This window comes from Gallus gallus, chromosome 2 (assembly GCF_016699485.2).
Source record: "Gallus gallus isolate bGalGal1 chromosome 2, bGalGal1.mat.broiler.GRCg7b, whole genome shotgun sequence".
NCBI classification, from domain to species: Eukaryota; Metazoa; Chordata; class Aves; order Galliformes; family Phasianidae; genus Gallus; species Gallus gallus.
The window spans coordinates 61609957-61630079 of NC_052533.1; the positions used below are offsets into that span (position 1 = coordinate 61609957).

General features: G+C 43.5%; 1 protein-coding gene and 1 non-coding gene across 10 annotated transcripts in view; one reads left to right on the plus strand and one right to left on the minus strand.

Moving 5' to 3' along the window:
- ATXN1 overlaps positions 1-20123 on the minus strand; it is a 257493-nt gene that overhangs the window by 105850 nt on the left and 131520 nt on the right. For all 8 annotated transcript variants that reach the window (XR_006937206.1, XR_005855809.2, XR_005855824.2 and 5 more), the window contains one exon: positions 14293-14383. This is a non-coding gene — a transcript (ataxin 1). The remainder of the gene's footprint in view (positions 1-14292; positions 14384-20123) is intronic.
- Positions 3713-14299, plus strand: STMND1 (stathmin domain containing 1). Of its 2 annotated transcripts, XM_040689762.2 has the most exons (5): positions 3713-3866; positions 4637-4817; positions 6951-7105; positions 12610-12735; positions 13170-14299. In XM_040689762.2, the coding sequence occupies exons 1-5, from the start codon at positions 3783-3785 to the stop codon at positions 13440-13442; spliced, it is 819 nt and encodes a 272-aa protein (XP_040545696.1). In that variant the 5' UTR covers positions 3713-3782; the 3' UTR covers positions 13443-14299. The 2 variants fall into 2 exon arrangements, with proteins under 2 accessions (XP_040545696.1, XP_004939700.2); XM_004939643.4 differs by lacking the exon at positions 12610-12735.

Sequence of the window (20123 nt, forward strand, 5' to 3'; positions counted from 1 at the left end):
CATGAAAGTCCAGCTCTGTGAGGTGTTTAGCTCTTCTATGAAGGGAAGGTCAGGCTCTAGGCACCTCCCAGACAGCCTAGATATCTTGTAGAGCTGGGGTAAACCTTCAGTGAGGCAATGCCCTCTTGGAGGAATGCTTCAGCCCAAAATTGTCAACTTCCCCCCCCCATGTACTGAAAACAGCTGATTTGGTTTTTTTGGGCTGAAACTCTTCCACTCACCACCACTTTTTGTGCTTTCTGTTGTTCTTTGAAAAGCTCTTGTGCCCCATTGCTCCAGGTCAAAATTAGGCAGGAGGCCTATGTTTGTCTCAAGTGCCCTTTGTCATCCCTGTGAAATTCAGACTACCCTGCTCTCCACAGCAGATGCTCTGTGGAGGCAGCAGAGTTAAAATTTTTCAGCTGGTGTTGAACTCACTGTGTATATGTGCTGAAAGTGTAGCACGCTCGTGGCATGGAAGTTCAGGATTTCAGGCAGAGCTGGTCTTCATCTGTCCTGTAGTTAGGGTTACACTTAAGGTGAAAGCCCTGACAAATTTACCCACATCCAACCATGTAAGACTTCACATCAAAAGTAGAAGAAATGGCAGGGAAAGAAACATTATACAGCAAGTGTTAAGGTCTACTTGGATTCAACTAAGCAACAGCCTTTGAAACGCAACCTCTGGTCTTCAGAGCCTTTGATTCCTGTTACAAGATTTCTTAGTTTTGGTCTGCATCCAGTGCTTCCGGCCACCTCACACAGTAAGGCCCATCTCCTCTTGCTCAAACTCTGATCTCTGTCCCTGTCCCTTCCTTCTGCTCACTCCACAACTCAACTTGTTTTCTGTTCCCTTCAGCCCCGTAGCTTCCTATCGTTCAAACTCAAGAGGAACCCGTTGTCAGACTAAAAATTTCAGGAGTTTGCCTCTCCTCTTCAAATCAGCTAAGCTTTGTTTTGTCAATCACCTGAAGCAGCCTCAAAGCATTAGGAGAGTGGTTTTGTTTGTTTATCTGCAGACCTATCAGGCTGGTAATACTACACGAGAATCTTCCCCTTTCCAAGAACAACAAAATGCAGCTCTGTATCAGGAAAGCCATTCCACGGATGGTCCTTTTCTCACTTCTCTGCAGTAGCTCACTAATTGAGGAGCTTACAGAGGAGACAGCTGATTAGGTTGCAGACACTGAGACGCCCTGGTTCCCATTCAGTTTTCAAAACAATCCTGCAAATCACCAAACAACTTCAGATTTGCGTTCTGAAAACAACTCATTTTAAAATATTCATACATTTTCCTCCACGTAATACAAACGATTATGGAGACAGCTGTTTCTGATTTCATTGTGATTTTCCCCCAACATGCACATCCGTGTGACTGGCTTTGGTTTGCATTCTCACAAGACAAGGCATTGAGGCCTGCACATTTCCCTTTCCCACCATTACTGGCTTTTTCACAGCTCCTCTCTCTCTCCAGTTTCAATGTTGTGGTTAACATATGCGGTATTCAATGGATTTTCTTAAAGGGAAATGTCCTGTATTTGTATTTATGAAGACCTGCCCTCTTTCAAACACCATACATCCTAGCACATTGATGGTACTAATATTTGCTTGTTCTCCATTTTACAAATCCATGAAAAGCTACTAAAAATGAGGGGAAGATTTTCCATCACTTTTGGTCAGTGTCAATTTGAGAGCAGTCTGACCTTGAAAGCGTGCAGCTCCTACTGCTTGAAAACAATGACCAGCACGGCAATTTAATCCCATGCATGAGATATCAAGGCTCAGGCTTTAGGTGGACAAACTGTAAAGATCTGAGAAGGTTCTTTTCATTTCAACAATATTAATGAGTGCAATTTTCATGCCGCTTGTTAAATCCTGTATATACTATTTCTTCAAATGATCACTTCATTTGTCTTTCTATGTACCAAGAATTAATTTGTAAAGTATGAATCATAAAGCTTACCTTGTTTCCAGTTACGCTAGAACCTACAATCCTACATTTAATCAATTTCCTTACTTTAGGAAACTGAATTTCAGTTTCTCTTTCATTACTCGTATTTGAAGGAACAACTAAAAATGACCTTTCTGCAGTGACTAAAATACCACCTATTGTTCACCTACTTACAAGTTTTAGAATTGCACCATCCCTGCAAGTGGTGAATCAGAAATTCAAGCAAGAAATTCAGCCTGTACATCACGCCCTGACACACGCCTAGTAGCAATTATATTTCAGCATTACCACACACAACCTGCAAACACTTGCTAGTAGGAGAGGAACAACAGAACAGCAACAACAATGGAACAGCGCACCAAAAGGTTGACTTGAGTTCTGTGCGAGTTCAAAGTAGACTTAAGAAACAGATCTCCTTTGATTGTGACTGGGAGGGAGAAAAGGAAGAAAAATTCTACAGACTCATTTCTTAAGAGAGAGGATAACCACATTTGATTCTTTCTGGCAGCTCTAGGATGCCAGCACAGGTAGGTATAAACGGTCATACACATGGCTAGAGAGATGTTAGATACATCCTGGAAACCATATAATAACCTTAGTGCAGTGCTTTGCACAACAGAACAAAGCATGCTGAGGCAGAGATTACTTCAGGCTCATTGCCATGCAAAAGAGTTTGTGGCTTTCCAGCCACCCCAGCTGACTGGTTTGGACTGCAGACAAGAGAAACACAGAGGGCTGCCTGCAACCATGCCTCCAGAATGATCTCCTGGGCTGGAGCCATTCCCTCAGTGCTGGGGTTCGTTTGATGAGCTTTCAGAATCAATCTTACTACTTGAAGGACTCATCTGTCACGTAAACATCTCAGTTTCACACACATGGAAAAAAAAATGGCAAGTTTTACAGTTGGTTTTCCAGTATGAACCAGAGTAAGGTCACAAGCTGACATTGATTTGTTACCAGGATCACAGGACACAACATACTGTCCCACCGGCATAAGGTATTTTGAATACTTTGATTTCATGCAAAATGCCAGCTTCTTTCATTATTTGTAAAAATCATCATTTCTTTCAACTTCAATACTTGTCAATCTCAGCTAAAGTAACCCAAGACGTGATCAGTTATGATCTTCAACTGGCAGAACTCTGTTAATATTTCTCTGACAGCTTTTACAAAAAGTTCTTGGAAGCATGAACTGTGGCGTTGGGTTTGCCCTCCCTCCATTCTCCTACAAACATCTATTCCAAAGGATGTGAGCAGAAGCAAACAGTAATCAAGAAATTATACAATGATTTCAGAGGACATTTAAAACATTTTCCTTAACCACAGCCAGCCTGTTTCCTGACTACATCTCCTCTCATTTAAAAGCTTGCCGTGCTGTTTGGAATGCTAGAGTTGGAACTTATTTTTCCCCTAATTTCTAATGGAGATGAGGAATACTTAAGAAATCTGACCAGAGACTGATAATATATATTTTACTTTACCTGACAGTATGTTATTCCTAAAGGAGAAAAAAAAAAAGATAAGAGGCTGGAGACACTCAAGTGTATTCAGTTGAGTTCCCTCAGGAAGATCAATGACCCTCTCAATGACCCACAGACCAACATCTCCAGCTAGCTCAGAAGCAGCATATTCCCTCTCAGCTTCAGATGAGGGAGCCTGGTCAAAGACAATGATGTCTGCATGCCAGGACGCAACATGAAAGCCTTCTGTGGTGCTATTTATTGTAGCAACAGGCCCTGGCAACAGTTAGATGCCATGGTGATCATGAATAACCAAACTCCCAGAGATGAGATGAGGGTATTTCTACTGCTTGGACTTGCAGCAGGGAGAAGCAGATGATCCTCATTTCATCATGGGCTGCAATACATCTAACAGGGTTGCTGCAGCACAGCTGTCTTCTGAGGAGCTACAGAACAACCATGAAGCCAGAAGCCAGGTAGCAATTTCTTCCAGTCTCTGTACGAAGTATGTTATGAGATGTCTTAGCGCATGAGCGTACAAGGATACGTATACGGATAAGTGGCTTTGCTGTACCTCAGAGGCCGTCAGGGAGCTCTTTATGAACAGCTTTATCTCTTAGCTTCATATGAGTCTTAAACTGGAGGGAATCAGACTCATCATTCGGCCACGTGCATGACCTGATTTTACAGCAGCTGAAATTTGCCTTTCACAGTCTGCATCACTTTGCAGCACTTCAGCAGGGTGGATATTGCCTCAAAAAATTATTTTGAGGCAGAGAACTTGTATGTATCCAAATATTACAGGATGCGTGTGCGTAGCCATTTTGTGAGGTTTGCACTGTTGAATTGGCCGAACCCCAAACTCAGTCACAAGAATACATCCGTCTCTTATCCCAGTGTTTGGAAATGCAAAGCTCTTGCTTAGAAGGTACATAGGCTAAGACCTTACTATACGCTTATTTAAAAAACTCTTGGAGTTTAAATTCCTAACCAACATCCAATGTACAGATAGCACTTAGAAGTACTAAACCAATACAGCAATACAGGCAATGGGATTATGGACATATTCAAGCTTAAGGTCATTCCTTCCTTTCTGAAACTTAGACCTTTCATCACCATGAACATCAACCTGTGACAAAACACAGACAAGTATCAGGAATAGGGGACTATTTTAGAGACTGCCTTCTCCTTACACGTTTAAGAGCCCTCAAGGTCTTCTCTCATTTGTTTCTTCATTTTCTTGCAGACTCCAAGTGACAGTGCTGACAGAACATGGGCTGCCACCTCACAGGAGGGGGCAGCTTGGACAAGGGGCACTTCAGAGAACGGAAGCAAACTTGAAGTTGAAGCCAGAGAGGGAGACTTTCCTGAGAGATCAACAGAAGGATTTGCACCTTCTGAAAAAAGCAGCAACGCACAAAGCACAGGTGAATAGTAGTTGAAGGTCATATCAGCTCCATAAAGAGAGAGACCCAGAAATGAACCATTGAGCCTATTGCTAAAGCCCTTTCAATTCACAGTAATGTTCTTGCTGCGACACCACAAGGACTGAGCTCTTCACACCGGTTTGAAGCCTTGCAATAGTAGTGGAAAGTATTTCCTAACCACTTGTTATGTTCTGCAGCATGACTCAGCTCTCGCTACCAGAACAGGCAGAAGGGTATATACTTTTCTTGGCAGACTCTGGGAACAGACCAGGAGTAGCACTCGCTAACAGGGATTATGGCACGGCACACTGGGAACATACGTTACCCACACTTGTGCTCTCAGTCTGATGCCATCAAGTCAAGCTTTCCTTTTTCTTCCACCCCCCCCCACCCCCCAGACAGAATGGCAAACACAATTCCCTTAACTAGCATCAGGTGTGGACAGCAAGTAAGTGTCACGCTATTACTTAGGATTAAAGCAAAATGTCTCAGGGCAAGTTATCATATAGGGAAAACAACAGAATTTCCCAAAGCTGTCACAGCATAAAGCAGAGATCTGCTAAGAACTTTCTGAATTTCTTAAGCATAAGGGAACGCTCCAGTTGAAACTCTCCTGTAGTCTTAGGATACTGATGTAAGAGATGTTGATGGAAAAGCAGTACTGTCATCGGTGAACACAAACCCCCTAGTTTTGTACTTTACTTTTCAAGTGCTACAAACAGCTTATATTTTACAACACACTGGACAGAAAATCTAAAATGGTTATTTACTCCTTATTATAAAGAAGGGATCCAATAAAATACTACACATTGAACACAAAAGGAGTAATTACCTGTGTTTGCTATTCATTAAAGAGGACTTAACTCCCAACGCCACAGAAGGACGTGATGAAAGGAATTCATTTCAGATTGAACAAAATGATTTGCTTGCTCTGAAATAAAGTGTTTCATTTAATGCTGAGCTCCTTTCCCTCATCCTTGCTAAAAAAGATAACTTCACAGGAAACTTCTAAACAATTTTGGAAATCATCCTTCAAGCTTCTGTTTCAAGAAACAAAACAAAGAGATGCTTTATCTCCCTGAATGAAGGTATTAGTGAAACCCATACAAATTGGCATCACTCATCAATGTCGCCCATTTATCATGCTTTTATTTATTTGCCAAAGGATGTTTTAGTGTATACAGCTTCTGATATTTACGTGCCCTGACTGACACCTGAGCCTCAGTGCCTTCTGGGTGACTGATGCAGTTATTTTAGGGGACAGAGGGAGTCAGCCTGTACAAGATGGCAGATGTTTCGTATTTGTGTTTTACAACCAGAAATTAAAGAAAAGCCAACACTGCCACAGCCACTTTGCTTAAAAAGACGGGCAGATATCAAATAACTGTGATTTTGATTTGGTCCAAGTATTCTTCATACAAAAGCTCTATTTTCTGCCAGTAGAGATTGGGGCAGATGGGATAACTGTCAGCCGAGGGCTGAAATACCTGATGGGTCTTGGCAATAAAGCTACTCGTTGTTTATTCACGTCTAATAAGTGGAAACTAAGCAGCCCCTCAGAAGGGTTATCAAAATAATTTGGATTTATTCTTAACTGCTGTTTATAAATACATGATTAAGTGTTGGAATGCACGTGTTAACGATTAAATGTAGCAGCACTGTTGCAACAAAAATCATAAGCCATTAAAGCATGTGAAAATTTGCATTCATCTAACAGAAGAGCACGGTGATTTTTACAAGACAGCCAATGTAGGATGGGATAATACAAGCCTAATAATGAGTCCTCTCTAACCAGCTCACACAACACTTAAGAACTTGAGTTGTAAACAGCTGTCCATAGCCTCTGTTTGGGAACGTATTGTCTTCACAAACCTTCAGCACCTGCTTCCATGTATATGGCCCTCTGGGTATAAGTGGCCATACTGGGAAACTGAACTCCAGCTCTCCAGCCACTAGAAAGCTTACTGCAGAATTTAAGTCATGAAGAGAGCCTCAAGCAGGCCTTTCTCTACAATACGTTCTCAGAATGCAACCTCTTCAAATAAAAGCTCAAATTGAAGACAGCATTCAAACAAAGCTTCATGATTTGAGTGCTTTACAAGCAATAAGTTCTGATGTTTTCATCTTTTCAAGATACACTGCTCACCAGTGGGTTCATCAGTAAATCATGGCCCTTACAAGAAACAGAGAGACAAAAATCATCAGACATTCTTGAGGAGCTGAGGATGCAGGGAATAATCAGGAGCCAAAGTACTACTGCCAGCACTGAAGAAGCATATGAAAACAAGGTGAGCATCACTACACGATATGGGATCTCTGCTACAGTGTTCTGACTCTTCTGTGAGCTCCATGAGAGTCAACTTCTCTACGTGCACAGCATCCAGACAAACCTTCTCTATGATTTTAGAGGCAAAATGTTGAATATAAAACCGTATAATGAGGATGCTAATAAAACAGAAGCTAGCAGTAGTATTCATTCAGTTGTTCACAGCTTCCAGGCTTGTTTCAAATGGGTACAGAAGAGAAAGGGGCAGTATTAAGGGACTAGTTCTTTGAAAAACTCACTGGAGAATACATGCCATAAACTTGTTTCTCCAGTCCACTATGAGAAAACTATGAGAAACATCACTGTCAGGACTAATATTCACATTCGCATTTGATCTCAGACTGAGAAACCATTACAAGATGTTATGAGTTCTTTTTGTCTGGTTATGTTGTTGTGTTGATTTTTTTAAATAATTTTATAGAACAGGTATTAGATTAAGAAACAAGTGTCCATTTTCTTTTCATTCTGAATAATAACCTAGGGCTTATTTTGGCTTCTGAACTCAAGCTCATTCTTTGTTGTTAAGCATTGTGCTAAGGATCAGTTGCTTTTTACAGATAAGGCTTCAAGTACAGATGATGGGAGGGAGAAAATCCATAAGGAGATTGTAAGAAGTTTAACACCATTTGTGGCTGTATCCATAGCACAATCCTACTATTGCTTGGACACAGCTGAACACAAACAATTCAAGCTCAGACCAAGGACGATTCTGAGTAGCTTTGAAGTTTGAGGCATGTCATTTACTCATCTCTAACCTTGACCACTTACATTAAGGTAACGTGTAAGCCTTCATAAAAAGCACTAAACAAGTCTCACGTAATGGCCTGGCTACTGGCGCAGCACAATACACTTCCTACTGAGAGCATTTTGGAAATTGGGGCTGAAAAATATCTGAGCGTAGCTTCTCTGTAGCCTTTACTTACTTTGTTCAGACATTTATTTTTTGGAGTATCTGAGAGGATTATCCCCTCTGTGGCTAGATTTCGTTAACATCCTGCAGGCAGGTTTTCGTATTTTTCCCCTTCACAAAACAGGTGAGTGTCTGTTGTTGCTTTTCCCTCCTGTATTAAAAAGCTGCCTGCTATTAAATTACACATACTCTTTTACTGACAGAAGCTCAGTCTGAGCTAATTCTCCTTAGGGAATTTCTGTATACCACCCCCTTACAAAAGGAAAGACCCATGTTGCTAGTCTTCTTTCCCCCTCAACAATATTAAAAAATTAATTAATGTATATATCAATACAGCTTTTTAAAAAAGCAAGCCTTGAACTTTTCACCAACAAAGTCAGATATTCCAAGTGATATTTCACATTGGGGCTGGGCAACCTACAACTGAAAACATAAATCTGCCACTAGCTGTTAGCTCTCCCTTAGTAGCCATAGAAAAATTGGCTTGTGCTGCCTCCTGTAAGAATAATTTATTACTTTAGAGCTAAAAATCCAGAAGATTATCTACAAATAGAGGGACTAAATGCACTGAACCCAGACAGTAGAGAAGGGTTATTACCCTAACACATTCCAAATTACAACACATAGTGCTGGATTTCAAGTATTAACACATAGGTAAAATCACACCTGAAACTTTGGAATTGACCAGGCATAAGCACAAATGGCTTTGTACTGCATTTCAGTCCAGCACTAGCTTCAACAATTGTACAGTTGGAAGAATAGCACAGTTTGGACAGTACTTTATAGGTGCTATAGTTGGAAAGATTACTGCGGTGGAAAAAAACAATAACAACAATCAAGGAAGAAATGCTTACCTGTATGCAAGGATTTAGGCTCACAGCAGAAAACTCCAAAAAGGAGGAACCTCCAGAAAGAAATCCTTCCCTAGTGGTGGTCAGACCGTAAATGGGGTCTAGGAGAGGTGCAGCCAGGCTCCACCCCTTCCAGTCACACAGGTGAATTGCCTTCACCTGTGCTCCCAGGGCTGACCCAGTCCTTGCCTCAGGTGGTCAATCAGTGGTTCAGGCTGTGACTCAACAGTTCCCATACAAATGATGAAAAGAGCTCAGACTTCACAGCACTATGAAAGATTAGTATGACCAGGTTTGAGGTTATTTTTACAGTAATATTGGAGACTGAGATATCCTTGTGGGAGCTTTCTTTCCTGTGTGTAATTCTACTCCATACAAGTATCTGCATCTCTTATGCTGTGATAGCATTACTTGTCTCCTCAGGATTTTCTACCATTGCCAAAACTCTGAAACCACTGCACTAGAAGCCTTCAGTCTTTTGACTTCTCCTTCACTTCATCCTGAACCAAATGAATTCTGAGCAGTAAAGGCTAAGATGCTTGTTTCTAAGCATTACTGCTCTAAAGGATAAGTACTTCTGAGAGCGACGTTTTAGGGGGCTAGTCTAACAGAGCCAGGAAGAGCTGCTCACACCACAGGATAAACTACCTTCTGTAACTTTAACAGTGGCTGTTACCAAAAATTTCAGCAGAGCCAGGACTTCCACCTAACTTGCAGATATCTAGGTTTCTTTGTGCGATTGTGTTTTGGCATGTAGGCTTTTTTGTTTTGTTTTTAAAGTAACTACTATTTTTCTTCCAGCGCTTGAAAATATTTTAGCTTATGTCCAATGTGACAGATTTCCATCCTTACCACTGCTGAGTTGCATTAAGCTTTTCTTTAGTTCGTTAGCAGCTAGTTGTAGCATATAATCAATCAGGTACCTTTTTTCTAAGTCTGTCTTTAGAAGCACTCTGATGTGCGTGAGCTAGAGGGTAACCAGAAGGACCCAAATATATCGTCTCAAATGGAGCTGACTATGGGAATTTGATCCACTTATGAGTTACCATTTACAGAAGGTATGCATAGGTAATTATTTTAGCTTTCCCATTGCCGTTAGCTTTCAATGTGGGTTCCCCGGGTTCTGAAGGAGCTGGTTGAGGTGGTTGCCAAGCCACTCTCCATCATATTCGAAAAGCCATGGCTGTCAGGTGAGGTCCCAGGTGACTGGAAAAAGGGTCAAGTCACTCCCAGTTATAAGAAAGGGAGCAAGGAGGACCTGGGGAACTACAGGCCGGTGAGTCTCACCTCTGTGCCTGGGAAGAGCATGAAACAGATCCTCCTGGACAACATGCTTGATTACATGAGCAATGAACGTGTGATCCCAGACAGCATCACCAGGGGAAGGTCATGCCTAAACAATCTGGTGGCCTTCTATGATGGGGTGACAGCACTAGTGGACAAAGGGAAGGCAATTGATGTTATCTACCTGGACTTGTGCAAGGCCTTTGACATGGTCCCCCACCACATCCTTATCTCTAAATTGGAGAGAGATGGATTTGATGAGTGGAGCACCCGGTGGATAAGGAATTGGTTGAAAGGCCACAGACAAAGGGTGGTGATTAATGGTTGTATGTCCAGATGTAGGCTGGTAACGAGCAGTGTCCCCCAGGGGTCTGTCTTGGGATCGGTGCTCTTTAACATCTTTATCAGTGACAGCAATGACGGAATCGATTGCACCCTCAGCAAATTTGCTGATGACACCAAGCTGAGTGGTGTGGCTGACACAGTGGAAGGAAGGGATGCCATTCAGAGGGACCTCGGGAGACTCAAAAGGTGGGCCCAGGTGAATCTAATGAGGTCCAACACAGCAAAGTCCAAGGTTTTGCACTTGGGCCGGAGGAATCCCAGGAATACAGACTGGGAGGAGCAATCCTTGAGAGTAGCCTTGCAGAGAAGGACCTGAGGGTCCCGGTGGATAACAAACTTAACACGAGCCAGCAGTGTAGCAGTGTGCTCTTGCAGCTCAGAAAGCAAATGGTATCCTGGGCTCCATCAGAAGAGGGGTGGCCAGCAGGGACAGGGAGGTGATTGTCTCTCACTACTCTGCCCTCGTGAAACCCCATCTGGAGTACTGCGTCCAGGTCTGGGGCCCCAGTACAAGAAAGACAGGGAGCTGTTGGAGAGGGCCCAGAGAAGGGCTACAAAGATGATCAGGGGCGTTGGAGCACCTCCCCTATGGAAACAGGCTGAGGGAGCTGGGCTTGTTCAGCCTGGAGAAGAGAAGGCTGCAAGGTGACCTCATTGCAGCCTTCCAGTACCTAAAGGGAGCCTACAAACAGGAGGGGAGTCAACTCTTTACAAGGGTAGATAATGGCAGGACAAGGGGAAATGGTTTTAAGTTTAAGGAGGGAAGATTTAGGTTGGATGTCAGAGGGAAGTTCTTTACTATGAGAGTGGTGAGGCGCTGGCACAGACTGCCCAGAGAGGTTGTGGATGCCCCAGCCCTGAAGGTGTTCAAGGCCAGGTTGGATGGAGCCCTGGGCAGCCTGGTCTAGTATTAGACATGGAGGTTGGCGGCCCTGCCACAGGCAGGGGGGTTGGAGCTTAATATCTTTGAGGTCCCTTCCAACCCAAGCCATTCTGTGATTCTATCATTCCTTGAAGCTATGAGGACTACTGATCTCTCACAGATGTTAAGTTCAAAGATAAATTATTTTCTCAGCTCAGGTAATCACAGAGCTACCTGGAAAGCAACCTTCTTGCTGAGCGCCCCATTCAGTTCAGACACATAGGGAAGAATTCAATTAGTCTCTTCCAATGTAATCCACAGTTTATCTTTGGTGAGGAAGGACAAACTCAGCACGCAATACCTTCCCACATTAGGCTTCTGTTAGAAAGTCATTTGTCACTACAAAGAAGAGTTGTTGTTGTTTGTTTGTTTTTCCCTTTTGGAAAAAAACAGTTCTTTGTTTCATTTTTACAATGATTGAACACTGTGTAGATTTCTTGTATGTCACCTGCATTCAGAACATCCCCTCTGAATATCGGTTTTCTTCCTACTGATTCATGCTCCACCTTCGTCTCACAAAATGAGTCACCCTCTATACTATTTGCAGCACTTAACACTTCTGGCAGTGAGGTCTGACTTATAGAATTATTTAAGGCTGTAAAAGTATGGCAAGTAGATATCCCAGGAGATTTATAAACAGGATAGCACGTATTTCAACAACCAGAGGTCCCTGGTTTGACATCAACACTGTTAAAGCTGCTTATAGTAGACTTCATCCCCTCCTGGCTGCTCAGATAATGCTGCATCTTTCCAGGAATAGAGATCTAGGACTGGGCTGCTCATTTGCATGCAGCAGAGGCCAGCAGTAATGTGATTATGAAGCTCTAACAAAACCAGCCGTAAATTTCTTCAGCAGTAGTAAAGCAGCTTCCTTTTCTTTACTGAATTCCCACATCAACTGGGTATACAGCAACATTAGAAGCTTCGCAAGCTCATCGCGTGCCAGAAAATGGGAACTCTCATTGCAACAGCACTCCTGAGCAAGTGAACACTCAGGTTATTACCACATTGCTATTTACAGGCTTCCTTCTGTACCTGAATCCATCACTTCTATGCATGGAAAGAAAAAAAAAAAAGAAAAGCAGAAGGCAAGCAGCAAAATGTCACTGCAACATCAAAATAGACTCTGCTGAAAGCTTTTAATGTCTCTACAGAGAGATGCCCTGGAAAAGATGCTAAAGAAACCACCAGCTAGGCTGGAAAAAATGTGGTTTGGAAGCAAGGAAGAGAATGATTTTACAGCAAAGGACATGAAGACTGCTGAAGAGAAAAACAAACAGGTCATCTGATTTTGCTGTGTATTCTTCAGCATTTGCTTTACCGCATGAAACCCTCTGCTTTTTACAAACTGACCTAATGCAGACAGTTTGTGCGCGGGCTACTACCAAAATGCGATCAATGGGAGCAAGTGGACTGTATATTCCTCTCATAGATTTTGAAAGGCCAAGTTAATAGTTTAATTCTACTGAAAGCCTGAAAGATTATCCTAAAAATATGCAGAGGAGGGAAAGCTTCTAAAACAGTTTTTCCTGCAATAAAAAATGCATATTCTATGGACACGGGAGTAAATTGGCTAAGTTTGGTGCCAACTGGAGTGATGTTCTGATCGCATTTGGGTAGGAAGATAGAAAGAAATGCTGCACGTGATCGATGCATCTTCTTCCTACTTCCATCCCTCTTTACAAAGCACTGGGGTTTTTCCGTTTTGTTTTAGGTTAGGGAAAAGGAACTACGCAGGACACCACAACACACTGCATCTTATCCAGCAACGGACCACCAAACTACAGGTAAACAGACTGAAAAGGACTGCCCAAGTTTTCAAAGTCAAGAAAGCACAGATGCCCCTCAGTCGTCACCTTTACATGGTGAGATAAGCGTACCGCTGCAGGAAATAACTGCAGAAGAAACCACCAATTATTACACTGAGGACTTTACCATTGAGTCTGATATAACTTACAACTGTATTAATGAAACAATCTGGATCTAAGCCATCCTGCAAAGAAGGAGCCTCTCTGCTCCCTGCTGCTGTTTACCTCGGGGCTTAAATAGATGATTTATCCTGAGCTGATGGTTGTGGTTACCTGTTACAACTTGGAAAACTCTAATTTCACATTTTTACACACTAGTTGGAGGAAACAAAATAAATAAGAAAAGCAAGAGGCAATTTAGTGACCTGCCAGTCTCTAGGTTGGAGCACATACATATGAACACGGTTTTATTACAGTTACCTCTAGAATTCCCTTTTTCTATAGAGCAGAGAACCAGAGTTTGGAAAGGCATTGTAACCATACAGAAAGGCACATAAGGAGGAGTATGCAAGGAAGAAAAAAAGCTTGAACAGCTGCAAGATTTGGGGTAGTAAAACACAGCGGAGACCTAAACATAAGAACAAAGAGTTTTAACTTACTGTGCAGGCAGAGATGTGAGAGCTTCAAACATTAAGGGAACAACAGGCCACAGGAATGTCATTGTATACAGAGCAAGGACAAATACTGAAACTGCAGTGGAGAAAACAACTAATTGGTTGAGATATGCAAAGCACAGGTGAGTTATCCATGTGGCCAGAAATAACGTGATTGGTCTCCATGGGAAGGAGAGGACTGTTTCCATAACACAGCAATGAATTTGGAATGAACCCATTCCCTACCTCCTATACACACGCAACATCTAATACATCCAGCTCCTTCAAAACCAGTGCGTAACAGCAATGGTTGCACTTGTGCTTTGCCTGTTACCAGCCCTACTATCCCCTTCTGGCTCATCTCTAAATATGCCTAATCCTTACTTCCATACCACACTCACGCCCACCTCCTGTGCTGGCTTTTTTAATTCCGTACCTCCAACTCCTGATGACGCATTCTTCCTTTCTGCCTTCCAAGCCAAGGAAATTCTGTTCCGGTACTGGACCACTGCTCTCTTCACCAGGTACTATAGAAAAGAGAAAAATGTAGCCTTTATTTGTACAGTCTCGTTGTGGTTCTCCCTATTACTCTCGGGAAATTAAATAAATAAACAAATAATACTTGCACTAAAACATCAAAGGTAGGAACAAGATCTCATCTCACTACTCAAGCAGCTGGGATCCCACTTGAGCAGCTGAGTGAGTAAGCTCATCAGGAAGAGACCAATGCTTCAGGCCTGGCCATGTTGGTTTTTAAGAAAAAAAAAATGGGACACAGTAGCAAATGGAAAAGCAACACTGAAAATTACCCTGTGTTGCCTGGAAAGAACTGTAAAAATACCGAAGAAAAAGAGAAACAAACTTAGGAAAAAGAAGAACTTTGGTCAGCTGGCTTGAAGTCATCCAACAGTCTGACAGACGGGAAGCAGGAGATTGAGGATGTGTTTTCACCATGCAGTTAACCAATGTTGTTCATCGAATTTTCTCTCAGATTCTTTAAGCTAAGGCTGCCTAGCCAGGCCTGGAATAAAAACGTGTGTCTGTGTGTACATATATCAGACTGTTCTACTGAGCTGATTAGCCTCCTTTTTAATGAAGGCAAAGATACTGAAGCACTAGTAGTTGCCCGAAGCCTTCCTGTGGTTTCAGAAGGACGGGACAAACACCCAATGTCCTTTCTTCCACTATTTCCCAGGTGAGGATTTTATCTCCCTGGAGCACAAAAGGCCTCATAACACACAGAGAGAAGCACAGCAGCAGGCAAGGTGCCTTTCTGTACTGTGACCACCTGTGGGCTCCTGCACGGCTCAGCTGTGTCAGACACACTGCTCTCACTCGTCAACCGCGCAGCCTGAGAAGAGCAACAGTAAACACGGCGTGTATCCGACAACGGCGGGGCTCTTAGCAGGCACAGACACAAGTGAGGTGCACTGCGTCTGCTTTTAAAACACGACGCAGCCCCGTGCCGTTCCCTCGGGCCCTGTCGGTGTGACAGAGAGCAGAGCTCAGCGCTGCCCGCCCGCTCCCCGCGTAGAGCCGCCACGACGCCGCCCCTCAGCCTCCACACAACGAGCCGGCCGCATCCAGCTCCACGCTCGGCCCTGGTTCTGCTGAGCCGGGCTCTTGCCGCCCCCCCACGCCCGGCAGGTGTCACCCTGCCCCGCGGAACTCCCCGCCGCGCCCCGGTCCCGGCCTCAGGCCGCCAGCCCCTGCTCGCTGCCGCCCCGCCGCGGCCCAGCTCGGCGCTGCCTCGGGGCAGGTTTCCTCTCTCTCTTTCCCGCCTTCCTCGTTGGGCTCCTCTGTTCCCCTGGCGTTCTTCTCTTTGACCCAGTTCTCTTTTCTCTCCAGCCTGCGGGCAGTCTCCATCTCGTCCTTGCAGCTCTGCAGTTCTCTACATCCTCCCAGGGCGGGGATGGCAAGAAGTGAGATCTCTGACTGGGGGAGGAGTGCTTGAATTCGGTGTGCATCTTGCTCTGTCAGCAGCCCGTGGCGCCGACTGCTGCACCGTGCCACGCTCACAGCTGTCCCCTGTGAAGCTGCACTCTTCCCTAATTTGCTCCGTGTGCATTTCAGTAACCCCTGGAATGATGAAACCCAAATCAGTCCCTAAAGCTTTACCCAAAGCCATGCTTTAGCCATCTGCCTCTTTAAATGTACCTGAGGCCAAGCAGAGTTATTACATGGTGGGGGTAAAACTCTACTACGGGCGGCGATGCTTTGGCATGAATTCAGGAAGCCTCATGCTGGGAAGGGCCATTAAACAATGTCATCTGACCTCCTGTATATACAGAACATCGCGTTTAATTACTGACTGCAGTACTCGGGGGTACAGAGGGATCTTAAATGAAAAATCGGAATCGGGGCCCTTCAACCTCGCTTTGTTTTCCTACGCTAATTTGGCATTTCAAGATAACTTGGCTGCTTTTCAGGTGCCGTCAGAAGCGCTGGTTTCCCTTTGAGGAGCAGTAACTTCTGATTTCAGGCACTACATCAAGAGAAACCATCATTTATCTTCCCAGCACAGCGCCGGCGAGTACTGAGAAGAGATGTTAGCGATTGCATAAGCCACCGCTGAAGAAATCTCGAGTGGCAGAAGATCCCAGGTCGCACTGCGCGAGGGGGGATGTGGGGGCAGAGGGCACAGCACGGGGCTGGACTCAGGAGGAGAGAGGGTGGGTATTGGAATGCTTTTGGATAGAGAAGCCTCTGCTGCGCAACCCCTCCCGGAGTGGGAATAACAAAAATATTTCCCTCCTTCTCCTTTTGAAAAACCAAAGCGTTTGATAAAACAAAGACACAACTTCTACAAAGTAGAAATGGCAACAATCACGCCCAGCAGGGACTCCGTTTTGCTCGGTGAATTTCCCCTCTTTTCCCGTTGTCTTGCAGATGAGGAAGGCACGGGATAAAGAGATCTTGTCAGGGATATTAATGGAGCCCTCCCTTCGGATAGCTCCAGAGGCTGCAGTCCCAGCCCCTCTCACCACGAGGCAGATCGCTAGGGAGATGCGTTCCCAAACAAGCTGATAGAGGCTATCTCGGGGAGGTGAGGACAGAGCAGGGCACAAACACCCTTCCCAGCTGTGTAACCCCTGAGTGCCCTCACTCCCAGCTACCCCGCTAATGTTTCTGCTGGGACGTTATGCTGTGCAGTGATTTGTCCTGAAATAGAGACCTGACAGATCAATGAACAGCAGAACATGCTTGCAGTCTACAGTGCTTTCCCACTTCACTGATATTTTGCTTTCTTTGGGTTTTGTCTTTAGCAGGCCATCTCTTACCGAACATCTCTGGCAGATGCCAGATCTGTTCTTTCTCTCTGGCAGTTTTACTGTACAAAGTGTTTTTGTTTTAGAGAGGGTAGTGAGAGAAAGACAGTGAAGGAGGTAAACAAATGCAGGAGGAGATTTACAAAGACAGCACAGGGAAATTTTTTTCTGCTCCAGATGGGAGTTTTTAGTGTGGCAGCATGTAGTGCCCGACCACTACAGTATGCCGATAGGACTGCTTCCATTATTTTGAGCCTATTTTATTCTGGAAGAATGTAAATAAATATAGAGCCAGCTATGATATGGAGTGATGATTATTGGCAGCAGCATCTCTAATCTCTGCTTAGACTAGGGTTGTACTTCAAAATCAAATGTATGAGAACCAGCTGCAGATCTGCAAAATGTAGAAAGTCCTGCAAGGAACTAAAAATTTCCTGCTGGTGTTGTCCTCCCACGTGGTTGTTACCTTTCCTGTTACACTCGTTGGATGCCTGGAACTGGAAACATGAATAGTTGGAGTTACAGAGACAACGCTCTCAGGCTGGGACTGCAAAGGATCACAGTTCTCAGTAACACAGTGTTACGCTGTGACTTCATCTATGCTGGAAAATCAAACACGCCTGGGCCAGGTGGCATGGAACATCAATAACCGTCCTATCAAATTCTATCATTAAAAAATGTCTGTATCTGAACACAGGAACGGTCCTTGCTCATAATATCTTCTGAATTGTAACTTGGAGCTGCCTTGGGAAGCACTAATTGGGAAATGTAAAAACTGCTGGAGATTGTTTTGACAGTTTAGTTTATATTTGGAAACCTTCCTGGCTGTTTAAATTACTAGAGTGGACACTGTCCGAAACGGCGTTTTTCTCACCTTTCTAACTTATGTGATGGTCCATCTTCTCTACATTATGTCCCTTTGAGTACACTGCCAAGAGACTTAATTATCCCACAATTTGATACATAAATGATATGTTATAAAATAAATACACTATTTTAGTGATTGTCATATTCAATACAAAATTCATTAAAGTGGACCCAGAATTCTTGACAGAAGTACTGAGCTTTTATCACCATGACCTTAGTGACTGATAGTCTCATGTTTTACCTATTCCCTAAGAGATCCTGAAAAATCACTCCTCTCCTCTGCAAAGGCAGTTCAGCATCCCTTTAGGAACTCCTGTTCTCTATAGCGGGCTGGCAGGCAAAAGTGAGGCCAGTAAAAGAGAAGACTTCCTAACCAACAGCTCATGAGCTAGGAAGCCAGTAGACTGGAAGCGCCCCGAACCGGCTAAGCTGCTCCTCAGCACATTCACGCCTCTCCTAGGATACGAGCATTCAAAAGCAAAGATACTTTGCGATCCTATAAGATGCAAGCACTAGATGGAGCAGCGGGCAAACTTCTGTACTCTTTTATTGCTCATATCCAATCCACGAAGTTACCAGATAGCCCACTCGGAATTCGAGCTGAGTTTTCTTTAGGCACCTGTTTTGGCTTCCAGACATTTCCCCATATGGAGAAAAAGTTATCTTATTGAAGGGGAAAAAAGTATATTGTTAGAAAACAGCATCATGATTCTTAAGGTAACTTGGAAGGAGAAAGAGGGCTGCTGTACACAGGTCGCTCTGAAAGTCATGTCTCCTATTTATTTCCTTGGAAATGACAACAGATACAAAGAGCACAATAATATTGCTTGATAGAGCAAATTCGCAGCTACAAAACACTGTTTTTCAACAGTGATGACTGTGAGCTATGCATTTTTACCAGCGATGAACAAGGGCCTGCATGCCATGCTCATAAAAATCTGTATGACCATCCGGAACGCAGTTTGTCTTTCATGTCACTGTCACCACTGATGAAACGCAACACCCACCACCTCACTGTGCTCACATCCACTGCTTGGTCTCCAGAAACATTCAGCTAGCGTTGATGAATGTCAGCGGGTGCCATTTTTTTCTGCATGGAATTCAATGACACACCTTTGCTTCATTCACACTTCCATGTCAGACGCCATTTTGTCAGTTTGCCTTCTGCTGCCATCTGTCCCATGGCAACAAAACGTGATGGAGTACTGGTGGGAAGGTTCAACCTCTACTGCCATACCACCAACATCCACCTCCAATGTTGTGGGCCAACGTAATAAAATAGGCTGCATTGCTTTCAGAGCAGCCCTCGTATATACCTTTTAATCATTTGAGAATGCCTCTGTGAAATTCAGCTTTCTTTAAAAAAACAAAAGGTAGAAAAGGATAGGGGATATTTCCACCCCTTCCCTTAACAAAAACAATCTCTGTCAACCAACAGCTAGCGCTGAGCTTATCAGTCCCTCCACTGTGCCTTGCTCTGTCACTTCAGTTCCCTGTTCTGGCTTCTCAAATGAACACCTTTTGGAGCTGATTGAATAATCTACTTTTCACTTCAAGGCATGCATCAAATAAATAAATAAATAACCCGACTAAAAACATGCGAGTTGGATAAGGAACTATTCAATTTAGCTTCAGGACCCTCCATTTTAAACCTTATTGTAAAAATAAAAGGGGGTCACTTTTAAAATGAAAAGCGAAACCAGATTGTTTCAGAAGTGACACTGTGTCTGAGCTTTTACCCTTTCTTACTTTCTCCACTCCAGGCTATTTATCAAAGTCTGTAGTACCCAAGGTTGCCAATTTCATGCCAAATGACTTTAATTTTCCAGAAACTGCAAATGTCCCTTGCAGTTATAAATAACCACAGAGTACAAAATGATTACCAGAGATCTATCTGAAGAATTATTCGTGTCAGCAGATGTATAACCATATACAAATATTTATATAATCAGAAAGCCGATGGCAACCCCAAATTCTTCTCCTATTTTTTTTCCTCGCTCTTTTCTAACATGCTTCCTAAATTTGTCCAATGGTTTGCACAGAATCCATCAGTCTGACTTCAAGCATACTCAAAAGACGGAGGAACAAATTGGTTAGGACCCAAAAAATAAATGTTTCATTTACACATGTA

Coding starts and splice junctions, on each gene's coding strand:
- STMND1 (XM_040689762.2), top strand. CDS start 3,783: ATGGGCTGCAATACATCTAACAGGGTTGCTGCAGCACAGCTGTCTTCT. Junction 3,867..4,636: donor ACCATGAAGCCAGAAGCCAG/GTAGCAATTTCT, acceptor ATTTTCTTGCAG/ACTCCAAGTGACAGTGCTGA. Junction 4,818..6,950: donor CAGCAACGCACAAAGCACAG/GTGAATAGTAGT, acceptor CATCTTTTCAAG/ATACACTGCTCACCAGTGGG.